Consider the following 22,788-nt stretch of genomic DNA (forward strand, 5'->3'; position numbering starts at 1 on the left):
CCAAACCTGCTATTGCGAGTAATACAGATCATTTCACCCTATAATGACACTTTCCTCCCCCTCCAGAAGTTCTTTTACTGACCAAATGATTCTCTTCAGAATAAAAAGTATCAAATTCTCGGCGTTCAGAATCTTCTAGGCCATTCAGTCACTTAGAGAGATGCTCTTAGGTGAAATTACACAATTTTTCTCCTAAAAATCCGTTCCGTCTTCCATGAGGGAAAAACGCCTAGGAGGGGCGCTTCCTGAAATGATTTCTGCATTCGTAACAGACACGAATATTGCTAATGGAGGACATTACGGTCACGCACTCGCTTTGTTAATTGCTGGGCGAGCTATGACTGATTCTGATTTATTCTCTGACGAAGTAAAGAAAGATATATTCCAGCTATCTACATAGATAATTCTTTTGCCAGTGTAAGATTCCTGTCAGTTACAATAAGTTTGATTTATCTCTCGATAATATTAATCCGACCTACCGATGGCTGTTTTACTTTCCCATTTATCATCGCAAACTGGAGAATGCTGTAATAACGGGTTTTTCGATACTCAAGATTTCAATATCCAATAACAGGGAACTTAATGTAACAAGGGTGAGTGATGCAATTGTGCCTTATTCGGAGGTTTTTCAATAATTGGGCAATATTTTATTGAAGAGCAAAGACAGGATTCGTTTTGCAATTTTTGTGGAAATATGCCTGAAGGATCTTCCGGAAAATACAGTTGTATATAGGGTGGGCAAAATTGGTGATACCTGAACTACAACTTTTTAGCCAACGAGATAGAGGAAAATGAATGTGCCATTCATGTCGCCTTTTTTCGAGAAACTAATACTGCCATTAACTGCATTCTTCTGTTTTCTTTTGTTTTTGAGTTATAGGCCAAAATTTAAATTTGGGCGATTTCAACTTTATTATTAATTCTCCTTTGCTGGTGGTGCTAGAATGTTGAAATGAAAACATTATAGTCACATTTTTGATAGCAATCCAGTGGCGTACTATGATTTTTTTGATTTTTTCCTACAGGTTCACCTACTTGCTGAGCTATAACATAAAGTTTTGTTTTTTCTTATGAAAAGAGTAGTTTGAAATGACTTTGAAAGAATCGCCATTTTTCCCGTTTCAGAAATATGTTATGAAAAGGCACAACTTTATGTTATAGCTCAGCAAATAAACCTGTAGGCAAAATCATAGTATGCCACTGGATTGCTATCAAAAATGTGTCTGCATAATGTTTACATTTCAACAGCCTAGGACAAACAGAACCGGAGATAATAAAAGTTGAAATCGCCCAAATTTCAATTTTGGCCTATAACTCGAAAACAAAAGAAGATAGAGAAATGCATTGATGGCATTCTTAGTTTCTCTAAAAAAGACGAACGTATTGTGCCATTCATTTTCCTCTATCTTGTTGAGTTAAAAAGTTGTAATTCAGGTATCACCAATTTTGCCCACCCTGTACACCCTTAGTACTAGAAAAAAAATTTGATTATAGTGGAGAAGTGCCTGTAGATATCGTTTTCAGATATTTTCGAAAATAAAGATGTTATGACACATTTTAAAAATCAACAAAATATCAAAATTTGGTTATATATTCAAGGCAATAGAATCATGAAACGGTTTTCATTAAGGAACTTTTCACGAAGGACTCCTTTCAACTTTTTCATCCATACAGGGTGTTCCAAAACTAGTGAACATTAGTTGAGCGAAAATGTACCGTTTCTGAAAAAACCTAACCTAAAGTTGCCGATTTTCGAACTATTTTTTCAATCACAAGGCCAATTTGTGATTAAGGATAGCGTTTTTCTTCCTTATTATCACCCCTATAGAGGGGGTTTATTCTGAGTAATAAAAATCATGTAGAAAAAACAATTGTTTCAATTTACATTTACTTAGGTTATCGATTAACTACTTGAAATAATTTCAATTAGGGGAGATAAAACAATAATCTTAGTTCAATATAATTTAAAATCGATATCCTTTTTCACAAACTGGCCCTATGATTAAGAAAAATTGTTCGAAAATCGGCAACTTTAGGTATTTTAATAAAATTCTGATTATTTTGGAAACGGTACATTTTCGTTGAACTAATGTTGGTGTCATTCGATAATATTTGGTCTGCTCTATCGTGGTGTGACGTTTGATTCACTAGTTTTGGGACAGCCTGCATAGTCTGGAAATATGAGAAACAGCCAAAATCAAGCAATTCATGTACATTCATTTATTCCATCATCGAAATTAGTAGCTTTTGTGAAAACTCTGTCATTTCGTCTTATTTTGTTTTACATTTTTAGTGTACGCCTTTGTGTGGAGAATGGCTTAATTTCCTGCTTCTTCTTCTTCTAGTCTCTTCAATCCTTTTTCCTTCCAACTTCCTCTCTTTTGCACCAATCTTTTTCAGGCTTGTCTAGTTTTTTATTGTTGTTTAGTTGACTAACAGCCAGAAATATACCTAAGCAAATTTGTCACTTTAATTTTGAAGCTTCTTTCAGTCCTGATAAAAATAAAATTATAAAAAGCTTAAGAATTTAAGAGATCTTAAACTGATACAAAGAAAATTATGACGTAACGTTCCATATTCTCAAAATTCAGGAATAACCACAGCACCATGGGATTGTAATCAAATCCCATAAGACCAACAGCCAGACGAAACCTATTAACTCTTTGAGGTGCGGAGATGGCATCAGAAATAAAACCCAAGTGGAGCAAAAAAAAATTTAATCCCAATTTTCATATAATTTAACATAAGCTCATTCAAAATGAATAAATAACACATTTAAAACAGTATTATCAAATATTTTTTCATATTTTTGCCTTAACAGGGTGGTACATTATACGTACCACCGATACACTTATGTGTTAATGATTCATTGTTCAACTCACTTTATATTTAAATTTTTCGACCGGTGATATGTCTGAAAACATGATTTATGCTTTGATAACCATAAGAAGGTTTATTGCCAAAAACGTCCGCATTTCTTCAGAGTAAGTTGGAACATAAGGTTTTCCTGTGGCAACTTTGATCTGTTCCGCATAAAGATTTGTCTGGAATACCAGATGGTCTAGGAATTCGTCACTAACAAATTCCCGGAATATTGAGTATGGCGTCAAAGTATCTTTTTTACTCATTATAAAATCGGGAACACCAGAAAAATGTGTGAAGTTTGGAGGAGGTGAAGGTTTTGAATTGGATTGTGACCGTGTTGGCTCAATGTAGTCAGTGGCTATGTTTTGGATAGGCGGAACTCGAGGCGCGTTGGATATAATCCTATCTCTCAGAGTTGAAAGAGGTAAATCACTTTCAGATAGTTCTTCGTCAGTTTCGTACACAGGAATATCTTCCATATCTTGACTTTCATTCATCTCACCAACTTCATCCTCTTCGACCTCCGCTGCATTCTCCATCTCAGATTCGGAATCAGACGGTACAGACTCAAAATAATCTATATTTTCAACCTCTGCCTCTAATTCAGCCAGTGTCATTCCAACCAAACGAAACGGTAGAGGATCTGTAGGTTTATTCGACATTTTTCTCTAAAAATTTTTTTTTCAAAAAAATGCAATAGGAGAGGTGGTACAAAAAACGTACCACCATATTTTCTCTTTTTCTGTAACCGACGAAAATATTTCAATGATTATTTCAACAGTTTTACTCACCAGAAGGTATAGGCACAACACAATTTTCAAAATAACCGCTTCAAAACAAAATTTTTATCACTTAGACACCAGAAGAAACAGAAAAACTTGTCGAGACAAGAGAACAAGCATAATATGTAGTATTTGTAAAGTAAATCGCTGTAAATCTTTCACCCGAGTGTTGATTCTATAAGCTGTTGCCTCACAAATGTTTCTGCAACTCACGGCAACAGTCAATATCCATGTAGATTTCTGTTCAGTAGGTTTGAAATGGGTGGTACACTAATCGTACCACCGCCGCGGAAGAAGGTCCAAATTGGTGGTACGTTTTGTGTACCACCTAAACCCAAAGAGTTAAATCCTCTAACAAATCAACTAATACGATTCCATTCGAACAAAGACAAAGGAGAGAAGACGAGCATCATCGAATCGAGTAATACCCGCTCGAGCTCGGTCACCACCTTATCTGTGGTAATTCCTTTTCGGTTCCTCGTTATTTACTGCTGATGGGCGTGCTCCTCAAAAATCTGGACATTGGGCGGCATCTATGCCGCGTATAAATCTGTCAAAAAGATATTGTACTTCGGTTATTTATGTACGAATCAACCGCTCACTTCTTTCTCATCAATCTGAGATACCCCGATCGTAGCGGGCGCGGCAAGCGGCTCTTCTTCTTCTTCCTTCGAATTAAATCGGGTGGAACTGATCTGGGAATCCTCGTTTTATGAGTGTTCATTTGGGTGATATAAAAGCGGAGGTGATATCCATGATTGTACACATCCTCTGGAGTTTTTCTTCGTCTGCATGCTTGCAATTGTTGTCCACTCTGAAATCAATTGCTGTTCTGTTTTCATGAAAAAGATTGCACTTTTGGCGGAAATCTATTCAAAATATCGGAAATTCCACAGGGTTGAAGAAATTGATATTTCTTCAATCAATTGATTTTTGAAACCTCATTTTGTGGCAATCAAATTGAGTGTTTTTTTCAACCCCTTAGCGGCAACCCTATCCAGCTTCCGTGTTTCAAATTGAAACATACGAGAATGTATTGATATTTAGTTAGCCTAGACCATAGACTTATAATACATGGACTCACTGTCACGTGACTTTTCAGTAGATCGAGAGGTTGTGTGCATTAAAGAGAGAAGAGCTTATGCGTTCTAATCGAATAAGAAAGAGATGAACTGATTCCGTGTGGGCAATGTCAAAATCATATGATGGATATAAACGCAGACGTTGCCCACAAGGTGTTCATACGTTGAGTATTATTCACATTATATTTATTCTTGCATGACACTCACATAATTTTTATATTTTCCATTTCGAAGGAATGTTAAGGAATTCCTGTTTGGCTTCTCGGAGGCTTGTTGAACATTTATTATGGAAAATTTTTACAATTTTCGCAGACTTTGCCCACAAGGTGTTGATACGTTGCGTTGATTATTATTCTCATTACATCTATTTTTGACTAAAACTCACAAATTTTTTGACATAATTGATTTCGAAGGAATGCTATGGAATTCCTGTGTGTCTTCTCGGAAGCTTGTTTCAAATTTATTGAAGAAAATTTTCGCATAAACTTGTGTTCTATAACCTTTTGACAGCTTGCCCACAAACTCTCCATCTTATTCAACCTACCGACTTCTCTCTCACAGGCGGAGTCCATGTTATTTTAAGTCTATGGCTTAGACCAGTTCCATGCATTAAAAAATATCGCTTTACCATAGCAACGAACAATCACTCATTAGAAGTGTCAGTGTGAAGTTTGAGGTCAAAAAAGTAAACCAGAGTTAGGCAATGAATTAAAAGAAAAAAGATGTCCACCGAAATTGTGAAAATAGAAAAATTGGAGTATCGAGTCATCATCAAGTACCTTTATTTAAAAGGGTTAAGAGGTAGGCAGATTTACGAAGATATGCTTAATACCTTCGGTGATCAATGTCCTTCGTATGCGACCGTGAGAAATTGGACTGCAAGCTTCAAAAAAGGTAAATTTTCCCTGATATTCTTATATCTACAACATATCAGATGGTAGCGAAGAAATTCAATGTAAGTGAATTTATAGGTTTCATCTGAATCTAAACGACTTATATTTTAGCTGAATGTTTACACAATCTGAAAGATTGTGAATGGAGAGGAAGACAAAGAATTTCATTCTATTATGAGAGCCAAAAAAGTTGTGGCATTTGAGAATTTTATTTTATGGTGAACGTTTCTCTTGCCGTGAAACTTCCTTTAATTATTTTGACTTCCATTGATGCAAGATGATTTTTGTTGAAGAATTCAACATTCTTGTAATTATCCGTTAATTCCTTCGAGAGATACCCATTCCGTACCACTGTATCAGATGCATTTCCTCTTCGCGTTGATCATCAACAACCCAACATCTTCAACCCTTAAGCCAATGAAACTAACCAACATAAACTGTCCCCAAGCTACTGCATATTATGTGTCAATAATTAAATTTTCTTCCATAGCAAAGATAAATTTTCCATTGCAAATAACTAGATTTGGTATGCCTGCAATCAGTTTGTATAAACTTCAATTATGTTCGTCACATATTTTCGACTTCATATTTTCCGTGATTCGACATTGTAATAAAATACGTAATTACTTAGACTTTTACGTAGAACGGACAACATGGCGCTGATTTAAAACCCAAAAATGTTTTGACAAGCGTCAAAACCTCACATTTTCTTACATTCCACAGAGTGGAATGTGTCAAATTTCCATAGCCAACCGAGTGCTAAAATAAAAGTGAATGGAGTATGCATATGTAATATGTATACTGGTATATTAATATCTATGCTTTAGAAACCTGGACAATCTGGTCAGGATAATCGAATAACATAAAAATGTATCACGAAGATTGAAGTCTCTGGATAACATAATATAAATCAGCGGAATATTTCTAGAAAATATTCGGCCACATGTGCTGTCCACGTGAAATCGCTTATGAATTACCTGCCATTTTTATTCCGCCATCTCTTAAAAGTCTCCGTGGTATGTCACCTGCGGCATAAATCAGTACCTGATGGGCCATTACTAAAATGTCGCTGCAACAGTCGCTAATTGGGTTTATCAATTCTCATTTCTATGTGTGGCTTCTCCTGTATTCTCTCCTGGACTATAAATTTATACATTCCGTGGAATGGACGCATCTCTGACTTGGAAATATCCACAGCCAAGAAATGCACTATCTATCATGTAAATTTTCAACTCCGCATGATTTTAATTGAAAGAAGATTGCAATCAATGGATCTGTCACTGAGAATGATATTTTAATTCGATTGTCATTTTGTACAATCATGAGTCCGGATACTCCTCGAGATAGTTGACGAAGACTGTTTTTAAAGATAAAAATAAATAAAAAAAAAACACTTCAAACGGTACAACCATGAGTTTTCATTTATGATGGTTTCAGTTTTAAAAAAATAGTATCGACAACTGTATTGGCGTAAAATAAAAAATAATCATGAATCAAGAAGAAATATTCATGGTTTAGGTTTTTATAACAGTTCGTAAGTCACATGTAATCTGGAATATATCACTTAATTATAAAGAGTTAGTCTTTGACTTTTATAAATATTTCAACAGTAGATTCTTGAGGTCAAAAGAAACAATTTTTTACCATTTTTTTTTTCGGCCCTAATAAAAAGATATACCCATTTTAAGTTCTCATAATGAACTATGCCACTCCTGGAAAAACAAAATAACCTCCAGAATAACTAGCTGAATCTGTGACACTACACATCTGCGGATCTTTTAAACAGAGTTGTATTCAGCAGTTGTATCAGTACCCAATTCTTCCAATTTCACAGATACTTTTTAATTATTGAAGATGAAATCATTCGAAAACGGCGCATTATACTAGAAAAAATGAAGAATACTTTTATTTGACAAAATTTTCAAATATTCATCAGCGTCCAACTTAGTTTCAAGAGTTGGATTCTTTGAATTCTTGGTATTTTTTGGTACCTAATGGTCATAATGAGAAAACTAGAAGACGTGGGTGATATCTTGAATTCGAGAAAGATTCATCAGAGAAATGGAAAACTATATTCCGAAATTCATTTCTTTCAACAAAACCGTTTGTGAGAACTAAAAATAAAATTTTTTTGTTTTTCAAGAGCCTGTATATTTCAAACCATGTCGATTCGGAAAAAATGGTAAAGGAATAAGGAAGTGTTTCTTTTGACCTCAAGAATTTATTGTTGAAATATTCGCACGAGTCAAAGACTCACCCTGTATATGATAGCAGTATCCAATGAGAATCTCTTGTAATTTTGGAGATCCATGTTCTCCTACTAATTGCAGATATGTTTCGCTGTTAGGGCTAATCTCGTTCGTTGAAAGCCCATTCTCAATTTCCTCATCCCACTACACAGGGTGTTTCAGGATAAATGGAAATTACTTTGGATATTGTTTCCTATGGAGGACTGCTTCATTTGGATTTATTCAGTGTTTTCAAAATGGGACAGAGATAATAAAATGAAATTTTGGAGTAATTTTCAAAAATGTTTTCCAAAACTCCATAGTATCCAAATTTGCAAATAAAATCGTCTTTTAAATGCACTTTTTTCAATGATAATATTCAAAGCCAGAATGAAAATTTACGGTGTAAAATAAAAAAATATCAATTTTACCCCTCTGTAGCTATGGGGGATGAATAAAAAATTGAGTTCGAGGTGCATCTGCATTGGTATATACCACTGCAAAATTTCATTTGTTTATATCTGTCCCACTTTGACAACATTGAATAAATCCATAATCAAGGCAGTGATGAGTGCGGGAAATTAGATAAAAACGCACCATCATCAATGTAACTTCTATATTGATAAAACGCTCTTCTTTGATTACAGATTCATCCTGCAGCAACATATGAAAATTCATACTGGTAAATCATTCAAGTGTATCCATAAAGACTGCATTTTCACTGGCCGAAGTTTGGGCGAGCTGAAGATCCATTTTCAAACACATTTTGACGAAAGGAATTTTCCCTGCAAATCCTGCGATTACAAGGGAAAGACGAAACAACAGTTAGCAAGGTGAGATGAATATTTAAGTCATAATTTAAGTGGATTTGACGTTTCACAAAAGACTAACAGTCGATTTCACAAAACTTTCAATGCCCGATCAACGACATAACAGTCACTCGATTTCCAAATCGAAATCACTGAGACCTTTGCATTTCTCAATATTTTGAAGGAGAATCAATTGGGAATCATTGAATGGACGTTTGTAGATCTTAATTCGATGCGAGAATGATATTCTGAATGCTCATAACTGAATAATCGATTGGTAACAAATCGTCAATCAAGCGTTGATTCCCCGATCAACATTTGTGAAACCGGTGGTTAAACTTTGAAGAACCTGTGAATCGTGACCTGTAAATCTCAAGTTATATATATGAATGTCATAATGGTCAAGAAAGCATATAGATTATGATCACCTTATTCAATAGTCGAGACAAAATATTCTCTAGTTAATGGGCCCCTTATTTCTTATAATGAGGACGAGGGAATCTGATGCACCTCAATGCTTCGAAGATCCAAACGAAAAGTTTTTCTTATGGAACCCAATTCGTTACTTTCCACTAATGATGGAGAGTCAGATGCTTTAGCCTGGAGAGTCCATGGATCTCCATGGTCTCCACTGTCAATTCTACAGTCTGACGGTGGGAATATGTAGCCCACATATGCTGCAAATAATCTGGGATATCTATTCAAAGCTAGAAAAATATCTTGTGCAACTAGGTGGTCTTCTACTCTAAGGCCCAGGTCATACCAAGACTCGGACATGCTCTCATTTCAGGAAACCAGCGCATACCACAAGTGATGCCGTCTGCTGATGGATTCCCACGTAACACGAGAGCTGCACATCTCTTCAATTAACAACCCCAAGAACTTTGGTTTACCAGTAATCCATTTATTATAGAATACGCTTCCAGCCATTGTGTTGTATTGGTAGTTAAATATCTGTCAAAATAGAAACAAAAATATAGCAGGAAGATGCTATTCTTGTTGTTGACCCATCAACTTTGTTGCAAGAATCATCTCAACAAACAAGATGCTATCCGCAATGGGATAGAGTATCTAAAGGGCATACAAGTGGGAAAAATCGATCCCAAATGGAGATGGAATGGGCGACCACGTGACCCAAGTACTGCACGAAGAACAAGAAGAAAACGTACAATGGTCGCAAAGTGATTCGAAGATTCCATTCCAGCGCGTACGTACGATCTTAAAGACATAAAGATACGACCGTCCTGGACGTATAAATATACCAAACACTTGGTCGGTTGATACAGGCGGCACACCAGTTCGCTTATATGCTTCCAATGCTACCATTAATTGACATTTGGCGAAGCAGGCCATGTAATTAACGCTGATATCTATTCCGAAATCGATGCGCGGTCGTTGCCTGTCATTCGGATCGTACTTTATAGTCCAGACTGTTGAAGGAGTTCGGTAAAGTTCAAGAAATTAAAGAGTCTTAACTTGGTCGTAAGTCTGCGGAGGAAGAACGGGCGATATTCTGCATTTCGACCTTAATTGTCCCCGTTGTGTAGGCTTTCGGCCTGCGTTCTTGACCACGGAGCCTACGCCGAGCTATCGGGATTGCTGGTTGATAACTATCATAAAATTGGATAATTTAATATGTAGTTGTCGTGTAACCATGTACGAAATCGGGGTGAACCATTTCCTCGATTCATGCATGATGATGAAGCACGTCAATACAAAGTGAAGGTAATATTGACATTTTTTTGGATTAACGTGGTACCCCCTTGTCCATCTTCGTTTTCTTAGATAGATATCGTGTTCATTTTCGACCAATAAAGCTCTCTTTTTGCTTCGCAGGGTCATCTTGGCAATGCGTAACACACTCGAAAACTGTCTCTTTATGATCAAATCATCAAAGTAGCTCGGCCTAGTAGTACTCAGCCAAGACCTTGTCGTGGCTAGTCGAAAAATGTAATTGGGACCTATTTGTAAATTAGTACAGTAAACTTGTCATCAAAAAGATTCCACCTTACGTGGTTTGGACCTTTCATATTGTGTGGGACTGCACAGGGATGCCAATTCCAATTTTTCAACTTCAGCTACTCTCCAGATATATATTCTTTTGAATGTCACCAATACATTTTTAGTTATCAAACAATATAGCATATGTAAGAGTTTTAGCAAAGGTTAGTGTAACGGGGTACCATACAATTTAGAGATTTAGAGCTTAGGGAAAAACCTCAGTAAAAAAACCCTGTCTCCCCGTTAGTAGTGTAGTGATGTCAAATTTGTTTACAGAACATGCTTTTAATACTGAAGGGCTTCTTTTCCATCGATATAAAAATTTCTTTATCCTCTTTCCATTTCGGAATAATATCTGAAACAAAGAAACAGAGCTGAAAACGAGAAAAAAGTGAACAATAAAGCTTTCATCAAAACTTATTCGAAGACTTGATGATGACTGAAGAAAAAAATAAATAATCATAGGTACATAACTTGTCTTTCAATTGCACTGGGAGGAATATCATCTTTGCGTCAAAAATCTTCTGCTGATCTTGGTGGAGGATCACCCTCGTCGTTAGAAATGCCTTCAGTACTCAAATTAATTATAGTCAAATCTTGCTTTTGACTGGGAGGGTCTTTCGACCAGGTCCAGTCATCCAAGTGATGATTCTTCTGTTCTTCAGTTGTTCGAGGAACGCTACAAGACCCTTATGTTGGGGAATCATCTCCCATAGATATACCAGTGGTTATTCAGGAGAAAATTGAAAAAACGAGAAAGAAATTCAAAAAACTTCCAAATAACCGCCATAAACGTTCAAACGGCTAAAAATTTGCACTTTTCACAAATTTCGCCATTTTTAACCATGAAGTGCTACTTTTTCAGCAATGACAATTTTCTCAATTTTTGCAGAACATGAGATTCACTACCAAGTTCATCGGATTAGATGCATCAGGTCACTTTTGAGAGAATCATAATTGTTGTATGTTGCAATTTAGGGTGAAAAATGATGTAGAAAATCTAGACAGTTTCTTGAAAGCGCTTATGTTAGTTATGATGAAAAAGTGCTATGTTTCCCCATTTCATCCCATTTTTACGACGGTTGTTGGAATGTTCGAACAAGAAGATTGTGATGCCCATTATGAATAATGTTGTTGGTGTGATTTTGAAGTATTTTTCTATTTACACGTGTGTCCAAAGTCTCTTCTGTCAGTTGGTATCGAAATGAGCCATTTCATAAAATCGTGTAAGTAACTAAAAAATAATGAGAACAATTCGGCAATCCTAAGTTTCCATTTACATTACCACGTAAATATCGAACCAGCCAATATCCTAAACCAAACCACATGGTCGAATCAGGAGATAAGTTTTTTCCCACTGCTTTGCGATTCAGCAAACAAACGTTCTAGGGTCGTATCAGGATCTATTTCAGTAATCATTTTCAATTTTTTTTCAACTTTGTCATTTTGAAAGTTTTGCATAGGAGATTTTTGGTGAAACGCTTCAATTGGACCAGTTCTACTTTCTGTTGAAAAAAAGCCTCACCTTCAAATACACCCTGTATATTTACTGGCGGACATTGCATTTTCATCAATCACAATTCTCTGTTTATTCCAGGCATATGACGGTTCACGAAGACACGAAAAAATTTAAATGTCCTAGTTGTCCTTTCACCGCAAGAACATCACACCATCTTAAAAGACATTGTAGGCTTCATACCGGCAGTAAACCTTACAACTGCCCTCACTGCAGCTACAGCTGTAACAGTTTGGTAAGTTGAGGGGTTCAAACATTTCTCCGGCGTATAACTCGTATTCTGAATTCATATTTTCCAGGAGAATTTGAGAAAACACATCCTATCGACGAACAAGCACCCGGGAAAATCCATCTACGAATGCAAATTCTGTAAGGGATTCCAGACCAACTTCTTCAAGGAATTCAAGGCACATTTACTCACTCTGCATCCTAATGAAATGGACAAAGGGGATAAAATAAAAAGTTCCTCTGTGTACGAAGCGAAAAAGGACCAATTTTTCCCGATTGGAAACTCAAACGGCCAACTGGAAACTAGGTAAAGATATACAATAACTTTCATTTGATCGTAATCCCATGGATTTAACATAATTGTGTTAGTTCCACTCTTGAATAATGACAGTCAATTGTTTTTTACGCTATAAATATAGGGTTTTATTCGGTATGTTTAGACCGCATTAGCTCGACGAACCTCACAATATAGTCGGAGGAACGAACTAAAATCTAATATTGTACAGGGTGAGCAATTCGATGGCACGTTTTTGACTTAATTTCGCAAAGTTTCATTAGGTAATATCGAAAAGCAAATGTAACATTTCACACTACATTTTTTGTGTAGGTTTCAGTTGCATGGTCGAAGATTTGTTTCAGTCCGCCACTTCAGTGATATAATGGTTTTTTCATTATGAACCCTATATTTATTACATATTTCAGTAACATATTTTTCTGATTCAAAATATATAATAAGTTGTGTCCCGATTGTTTTTCCAATAAAAAAACTAGTTAGTTAGTTCAGTCAATTTGGCAGGTTATTTTCATTGATAAATAGGATGCCTATGGAACTTTATGGTTCTATGTTGTGTCAGATTAATTAAGAGATAATTTGAGAATCACTTTCTGTTCGGACATTTGAAAAGATGAAAAATTTGCCAAGATGAGTTATTTTTTGTACCACCTCGAATTTTTTACCCATTTTCCACCGTTTATTACAGTTAAGAAAGCATCACTTTTCTGCACTAGTTCGGGAAGAAATCACTCCGGTACTAACCGGGGAAATATCATTTCCCTCACTAGTGATAGGTACGAGGATGTATTGTTAGCCTACACCAGTTCCATGCATCAAAAAAATATTGCGTTACCATAGTAACGAACAATAACTCACTAGAAGTGTCAGTGTGATGTTCGAGGTCAAAAAGAAACCAGAGTTACGCAATAAATTAAAAGAAAGAAGATGTCTAACAAAATTGTGAAAATCGAAAAAATGGAGTATCGACCCATCATCAAGTACCTGTATTTAAAAGGGTTAAGAGTTAAGCAGATTTACGAAGATATGCTTAATACCCTTGGTGATCAGTGTCCTTCGTATGCGACCGTGAAAAATTAGACTGCAAGCTTCAAAAGTGGCAAATTTTCCATTGAAGATGGTGACCAATCGGGAAGGCCAGTTTCTGTGTCAGTCCCCGAAAATATCGATGCAGTTTTTGACATGATTTTATCAGACCGTCGAATTGAGCTAAAATGGATATCCGAGGCACTGAATATTTCATACGAACGCGTTCATCATATAGTTCACGTCAATTTGGACATGAGAAAAATTGCTGCAAAATGGATCCCCAAATGTTTGAATGTTGACCAAAAGCGTGCAAGGGTAGAAGCATCGCTTTCGATCTGTGCTCGATTTGAAAACGATGTAGACTTCTTAAACCGACTTGTTATTCTGGATGAGACTTGGGTACATTTCTACGATCGAGAAACAGAGCAACAATCGATGAAATGGCGACACTCTGGTTCTCCAAGACCTAAGAAGTTTCGTGTTCAAAAATCTGCTGAAAAAGTTCTTGCTTCAGTTTTTTAGGGTTGCCATGGAGTAATCATAATTGATTTTATGGATAAGGGTAGAACAATAATCGGAGATCACTATTTGACATTACTGACCACTCTACGGGAAAAAATTAAAGAGAAAAGACGCGGAAAGCTATCCAAAGGTGTTTTGTTTTTGCAGGACAACGCCCCTGCACACGAATCTCCTTATTCACCAGACTTGGCTCCATCCCACTATCATCTCTTTCCTCAACTGAAAAAAAGTTTAAAAGGTCGTAAATTTTTTTCCACGAGGAGGTAATAAAAGCTATGGAGGTCTGGTTTGCAAACCAAGAAGAAACATTTTTTTCGAAGGTCTAGAGACTTTGTATGTTCGTTTTATAAATGTATTCAAGGAGATTATGTTGAGTAATAAAATATTTTGAGATTGAAATTTTGTTTGGTTCTATAGCAAAGAATTTTTCAATAAATCCTCGTACTATCGATACTAGTGATAGGTACTGTCGATACGGTAACCGAAAAGTGGGTAAAATGCATTGAGGTAGAAAAAAGTATAACAACAACAGCATAATAATTATATTCCATTACAGAGAAACCGGGGAACCACTCAAAAATCAAGAGGAAGCATCAGGTCAGCCCTGCTCCCTCCATTTAGTACCTCTCATAGTCTCGAAAGACGATACTATTGATGAAACTGGTTCAGAAAGTTGGAGCTTAGTAGGATGTTATGATGTTTCTGAATCAGGAGCATTGATTGCGTTCAACAAGGATATTTTGTTTGAAGATGTCATGTGACATCACTACAATTGGTGAATGGATATATCAAAACGTCGTTCTGTAATATGAAACAGAAGGCATATAGCCTAGAAAGTTATATTTTCATATCCAAAAAATGTATTTTTAGAATTTCCAGTATGTGAATTCATATGAATTTGTGAAACAAATAACTGTATTATAGTTTTATGTATATTCTTCATGTCTTTGTAGGAATTTTTGCGAATAAAACTATTCTTGCATTACCCAATATTTATACTATATCTATATCATTATCACATATATACCCTTCACTCCTCGAACAAATGGCTACCATGAAATTCAAATGAAATAAATAAAAGCTGAATATCTCCAGAAATTAGAATTCTATAATATAAATGGAAATCTTTGAAATAATTCAAAATTTAATTCCCTGTATCTCGAAAACTAAGCGTTCACAGACCCATTTTTGAAGGACTTGTTCTTGCTTATATCGTCTAGACTCTAAATCAAAGATTTAGATCTTTCAATTGAAGTAAATCTCACCCCTATTCCCTATTAAAAATTTAGGGGGGATAGCCCCTACACCTAGGGTTGAGAAGATTTTGGCTTACAATTCTGCTCAGAATATGTCACCCTCCGAATAATAATTGACCTTTTCCAGCATTTTCTCTGAAAACATCCTTGTCGCGACATAATTGGCCTGGCAAGTTTTTAAATTGTCACCCTGTATAATCTTTCTATAATCTTTGGTCTAAATATCTTCATTATTTTCATCTCCAATTCAAGGACACCCTGTGAAGTGATAAAATAGTCCTTCAAATAATAAGCTTCGCAGAATTTGCGATCAAACCTAGTTCGAAATGAAAATATAAGAAGAATTTTTCTATATAATCGAAATCACGAATTCTCCATCCAATCTCAACAAACCTTGACTGAATAAAATGACGTTTCTACCTGAAATCGAAGATATTCACAACCAACTTGGTGATTTAATGTCTCATTTGGATGAAGTCGACCACACATTCGTGTCCTTGCTCAGTTCTCGCTCAAGTTGACGCACGTTTATTGTGAACATTTGTTTGCGGTTTTTAGATCGAACTGCTTGTCTTGTTCTGATCAAACTGAAGTGAATGTTCTGTGAGAACTCAAAATATCGCGCTTTGTTCTCGTAGCGTGCGTTTACCGGAAGAAAAGGATGATTTTCATGGTTCATGCCTCGTGCAGGTATTTTGTAACAACATATAAATCTATCACCGAACCTTTCAGAAGCTACTGCATCCTTTGAAATAGGTATAGGACATTCTTTCTCTTCATTAAAACAAGTGTTCTCTATCCAGCTCAAAAGAAGCTGTAACTCAATAACACAAGAACTATTCGGCTAATGGCTAATGGCAACCCAAGCTTGCATAAACCTTCAAAGTATTATATTAGAGCCAATTAACAATAAATTTTCCTCGAATCTGAGAAGCGCTAGGTGGGCTTAGCATCTGAATGGTTGGCCCTATCGCTGTGAATTCGTTTAAGTGTGCAAAAGCTCCTGTGTTCTCGTTAGTGAGTAGATTGTCAGGACCAAAGTGATGGGGAGGTTTGTTACCCGTAAACACCTACTCATCATCCCTATGATATGTTAGCTCTGGAGATACATGAACTGATCAAAGTCTTTGACTGATTGGTGTTATTTTACCTTCTGATTGAGTGAGGGTCGTTCTGCATCCATTGGGATAGAGGATTGCACTTGCAGATGGTGTGGTATGGTAGTCAGTTTTTTCCTCCTTATTGCAGATTCTACATGATGGTTCACCCTCAAAGAAACCCATAGTGCCGATGCTCACATGACCGGTTATTAGACCAGCGATTGATCTAATTTAATGTCTGTCCAGTAGGAGATTTTTAGCTAGAATAGGTATTCTTCCTAGGTAGCGCATTATCGTGTTTCAAACTTGAGGTTTGATTCTGAAAATAATTTTGATGATGTTTTCTATTCCTCTCTATTACTCCACATCTGGCAGTGGTTTTGGTAACCCCAAATACCGACACTGGACCAGTAAATGAGGTCTGTAAACCTTGTTCATCAAGGTAATCTTTCGTTTCCCAGAATGCCCCTGCTTTCTAGCACCTACTCTAGAGCAGAGTTACTCTGTTGATACGTGCAAAGACTCGAGGTTTTCTTTACTTCTTTTCTTCTCTACTTTGTTTCGTATTTTCAGTTTCATTGGGAATTATGCAATTACGAGTTACGAGTATTTCTGTAATGAAATTTTCATAATCGTACAACTTTTTTTAGTTATCCATTCTCGAAATGAAATACGATCTCTCTACTCCTTCAAATTTCACTAGTGTTCTGAAAAGTATATAATTGAATTTTACAGATATAGTGGTACAGAAAAAAACCTAATAATATGCCTGTAATATTCATATTTTCATGCACGAAATAATAATTTTCCTACATGGAATCTTGAAACTGTGATAAAGCACCATTGATTTATTAATTAATGAGTACTCAAAGTTAGGACAAAGTCGTAGAAGGGCCACGGTATGATTTTGTTTTTCCAATATTGCCTTAATCTTCGAATTCAATTAGTCGTCTAGTCTCCAAAAAGTATAATAATAATAATAGCTTCATTGTCCATCAGTTGATCCATTTACAGGACAATGCGAATATAAAATACAAAAATATCAAAAGCATAGCATAGAATAGAAAAAAATTTTTATGATCTGAAATACAGACTCAAATTTAATGATTCCTGAAATATTAAAGAAATTTAACTAATGAAATCCTCAGATGAGTCATATAATTTACAAGATGAATAATTTTTTCAGTAAAACTTCCTGAAAAAATTTGTGACTTTTGAAGTGTAAAATTTCCTTCGCTTAATCGACTTGAAACATTTAATCTGATAAGAAAAAATTATTTTAGATATTGAACCACATTCGGTTCAGGACAGGTATTTTTTCAAATGATGTTGGAACTGTGATATTTTCGATAGTTTTCTCTTTTCACTTGTTCATTTGCATTGATGATTGGAATGCAGGTTATGTTATGTTTAAATTTCAATCCTCCATTAAGCGGTGTCTACACTGCAATTTAATGGAGGATTATAATTTTAAAACACCATTAAATTAGAATCTCCGTTTCAACTGGGCGTATCTTTCTTATCTGTCAATAATCAGTAATTCGCAATATAACTACTTTCGTTTTTCCATTGAATAAAATTTTCATTTCACAATATCGAAGCAAAAAACTAATTCTTAAAAGTTTGAGGCCAGTGCTCGCAGTACTTTTTTCAGCGCTCGGCAAAAATAACTACTGAATTGAAGTCAACGTAGCTCTCTGCATTTTTCCGAATGGTTCAGATTCCCCCGCACACGGATCTAGACGGGAGGCTTCCACAATAAAGTTGGTGTCCTAGTGGAGATAAATTCTGTATTGTTTCCATGTAAGTTTAAATCACTCAACACACATAATGCCGAGCACAAATCCACCCGAAACTTCCAGAGAAACACTATATCAAGGTGAGTCTTCCGGCGATACTCAAGACAAATGGCCATTCTTTTTACCTTCATATGTTAATTTATAACTAATGTAGGTATACCTCCATCAGAAGTGTCATCGTAAATTACTTCCAAACTTCACAGTGAGTCCCCGTTTCAAATACTGCATCTGAAAGGATGTGGTAGATTGTCGGGTTGTAGATGCCCGAATTATTGATTCATAATAAATTCCACTGAATCAGATTGTCTGTTCGACTTGTTTTCAATATTTCGAGTGGACTATGCGATATACAGGGTGTTGTATGGATAAGACCTCAGCAAATTAGACCGAACTGACAATACTTTTTGATCATCCTTGATTTCCATATAACACAAAAACAGAGGTACCATTATTTTGTGAAAATTATGTTGTAAACGATGAAATGTTCGAATAGGCCCTGCAACTAGGTCAATGTTTTCTGCGGTATAATTTCGAAAAGTAGTATATTTGATACTGTGCTTTAACGTTGCAAGTAAGGCACGGGTATGCTATTTGAAAAAATACAGGGTGAGACTTTGACTCGTAGAAATATTCAACAGTAGATTCTTGAGGTCAAAATTAACCCTTTTTTTTGATACCATTTTTTCCGAATCGGTTGGGTTTAAAAGATACAGGCTGTTGAAAACTCATAAAAAAAATATTATTTTTAGTTCTATCTCACAAACGGTTTTATAGAATTGAATGAATTTCGAAATATAGTTATTCATTTATTTGATTAATCTTTTCCGAACACAAGATATCACCCAAGTCTTTCAGTTTTCTCATTATGATCATTACGTATCATAAAAATACCAAAAATCCAAAAAACCCAGCTCATTCATCAAGTTGGAAGCTATCTAAGGTATTCTTCATATTTCTAGGTACGAAGCGTCGTTTTCGAGTAATTTGATGTTCAAAAATGAAAAATATCTATGAAATTCGAAAAATTGGGTACTTTGGCTGAATGCAACTCCGTTAAGAGATCCACAGATGTGGATCCATAACCTAACCTAATGTTAGGTGTCCAGAATAGACTTATGAATGGACCTTTCTGGTTGCGTAACTTTGTAGGTACTCAATGGATTATGGTTTCTTAAGTTTAAACTTCGAACCACTTTTGAACTCAGTTTATCAGAATACGTAAGATAGGACCCATCCTAAACAAAATTGTAAATTCAGCATCAGTTGAAGAAGGTGAGAAGTTTCATATTTTTGAAGTTATTCGACACATATTGTACGATACCTTAGTAAGTATTTAAATTTAAAATCAACCTTAGAAAAATATAGTTGAGAAAAGACAATATACATATGTAGTCTCAAAATTTGAAGCCTATATAAATTCAAAATCTATGGGTATATTTTCTGCAAAAGATCCGAAGATATTTGCGATAAGTCACAAATCAAAATGTCAACAAAAATAAATACTAGATATGTAATACTAGAGGAAATTGTACTAGGTACAAACGAAATTCAACTACATTTTTACAAAATAATCATGGAAGAGGTATTTATATGCCAGCAAAGCCATGGAGACCATCTTCCCGATGTGTCCCTATTCATCTAGAAATAGCCCTATATATGTACCTACTTTAAAATTCAATATGGAAATAACAATGTAAAGACTAAAAACTGTTATTCATATTGAAACAAATGCTGCGCTATACATTGTTTTCAATATTATTATTATACTGAAAAAAAGGCGAAAATAATACAAAGAAATACATTGAATAATCGTATAGTGGTTGACTCATTTTCTCTACTGACTCAAGACCCACTTAAAGATGCATGCCATTATAAATAGGTTGAATTATCTAACTAAAGGATAGACAATCAGCATTAGGAGCTCACTAAGCATTTGAATTCTGAATAAATTAAAGCCGAAGTTAATGTCGCAAATTTACTTGGCGTAAGCGTAGGTACTTGTCCATAATGATAAATGTCTATTGATTCTTAGCGATGTGGAATCATTACTAACTCTAGGTGATCATCTTTAGATAAATAGGAAACTTTTAGAATCTGCACTCCCAAATTATGATGAATATAATGTATGTACACTCACCTTTTTTAACTGATGTTTTGTATTTAATTATATAAAGCATGTATGCCGATTCGGACGCTTATCATTTCCATGCTTCGGAATCCCCTTGAAAGCGAAAAATATTCATTCTTCTCCGCTTCATATAATTCCTATCACAAAAACTCAGGTCTCGATCGATTCTTCAATTCCGTGAAGAACGACAAACATTTTGCTCAGTGGGCAATTAAATGCCCGACCTGGTATATCTTTGATTCGAAATTGTCAGGTGGCGTGTAATGCCGCCGTACATCAGGACTTCAAGATGGCGTCCGCGTCTTCCTAAATCATCAACAACCCGTAATCACCAGCCGTAAATACCGGCCTTCTAACCGCTGATTGATTCTACTGAGCCTTCATGATAAATCAGGACCTCTCTCTTTCTCATTCGTCTGTATTTATGGGAAATACAGAAGTGGACTTAGGTGGAGAATAATATTTAATGAGTTTCAGAAAGAATAGTAATCTACGAACTGTCACAATTAGCTGGTCAATAAAAATATCTATTTATGCAACCAGTTGGAAAAAGCGTTATTTTTCGTAAAGAGCGTATTTCAGCGAAATGGGCGAAGCGAGTTGCGCAAAAAAACGCGAAATACGAAAATTAGTGTTTCCCAACGTGTTGCACACAATATTTTTTCCAATTTGGAATGGGATGCAGCTATGAATTCAAATTTAATGTACCAAAAACGTCATATATACAAGATTCTTTTTAAATCGTCCAGTGATGGAAAATCACTCCGTTACAAATGAAAATGTTTTTCTAATTTTGTCTTATAAAGTGACACTTTTTAAAACTCATTGACGTTTTGAAACGTTTCACTTTTCGCAACCAGTTACGCAAAGTAGAATATTTCGCAACTGATCGCATCATCATCAGTTGCGATATACCGGGTTGCCCACCCCAGACGCGGCGCTCATTTTCTGGTAGTAAATGAAGATATTTTGAAAATCTTTTCTTGTGGTGTGTGTAGAATGTCGCAAAGCACAATTTAAAATTATTTTCATATATACACGGTGTTCGAAAACAAAGATATAGACCAAAGTTACACTTTTTTAAATGTAACACCCTATATTTGACCTCAAAAATGGAATGGCTGGTTTCTTCAAATTACTTCATAGCTCAGAAGCACCCTTTACGAGATAAAGGCGAAAAATCGAAAATATGGAGTTTTTTTAAATAGCAATTAATGAAGACTAGTTACGCCAGCGATAAAGACAAAAATTTTTCGAGTAGACAAGTTGGCTACTCCTTCATATAAAAGAAAATTTCAACTCTGGATTATACATAATTAATTCTCAAACATCAACTACAAATAATCGTCGAAAACTTTCTTATTTCAAATGGCACACCCGGTATTTCTATATCTCGTTTAACGTAAAAATTAATTTCGAAACTATCTTCATAAAATTTTCCTACATCTAAACCTGATAGTTTCTGAGCAATTTTTGATTTTTAATTCAAAACTAGTAAACCATTTTCGCCATTATTTCGTAAATGGTCCTTCTAAGGTATAAAGTGATCTGATTGAAATAACGAAGATTGTAGTAATTTTTCGTATAAGCTGCAACGTCGCAACATTCAAAATATTTTAGTCATATAAATCAAAACCGTAAGCACTAGTTCTTAGATACCCAAATTTTCAGAACAATCCCATGATTCGTTCTTCTTAAACGTCCCCCCACCGTGAGACACCCTGTATAGTAATAATCGAATTAATAGAGTTAAGCATAAAGACACAGAGTAGAGATGGTGAGTGAAAATTCACATAAAGCATAAAAGTTACTCTACTCAAAAGTCAAAACAGAATTAGTATTAAAACTAAATTTGTTGTTTGAATCCATATTAGCAGAGACATCTCTTGGGAAATTGTGAAAGCAGAATATGTTTCGAAGAGAATTCTGACGATGTGATGTCGTTACCAAGGAAAAATTGTTTTACGAGATATCCATTCTAATATTTGATATGGGAAAATCAATTCATTAGAAATATTACAAGCTATTTTGTACCTAGGTTTCAAGGATCAAATGGCATATTCAAGCTAAAGCTCCCGATCGAGGATTACTGTGAGGAGACCCTGCTACAGTCCAGAACAGGGGCTGCTCTCTTCCACAACCGCCTATAATTTAAAAGTAAAAGTAGACATTTAAATGCCACCTGCTTATTCTGAAGCATATTGCACATTGCTATGGTTATTGACAATGCAAACATTACCCCAGCATACCTACCCCAG

The 22,788-nt window shown here is 35.4% G+C and overlaps 1 protein-coding gene across 4 annotated transcripts in view; it reads left to right on the forward strand.

Annotated features, from left to right (window-relative positions):
* The window catches only part of LOC123313138 (zinc finger protein 780B-like), a 73,573-nt gene extending 58,336 nt beyond the window's left edge, over positions 1 to 15,237 (forward strand). For all 4 annotated transcript variants that reach the window (XM_044897872.1, XM_044897869.1, XM_044897871.1 and 1 more), the window contains exons 4-7: positions 8,498 to 8,683; positions 12,258 to 12,411; positions 12,476 to 12,711; positions 14,804 to 15,237. In XM_044897872.1, coding sequence (XP_044753807.1) covers positions 8,498 to 8,683; positions 12,258 to 12,411; positions 12,476 to 12,711; positions 14,804 to 15,008 — 781 coding nt within the window. In that variant the 3' untranslated portion in view covers positions 15,009 to 15,237. The remainder of the gene's footprint in view (positions 1 to 8,497; positions 8,684 to 12,257; positions 12,412 to 12,475; positions 12,712 to 14,803) is intronic.
* Positions 15,238 to 22,788: the final 7,551 nt, after the last annotated feature.

Source organism: Coccinella septempunctata, chromosome 5 (assembly GCF_907165205.1).
Source record: "Coccinella septempunctata chromosome 5, icCocSept1.1, whole genome shotgun sequence".
NCBI classification, from domain to species: Eukaryota; Metazoa; Arthropoda; class Insecta; order Coleoptera; family Coccinellidae; genus Coccinella; species Coccinella septempunctata.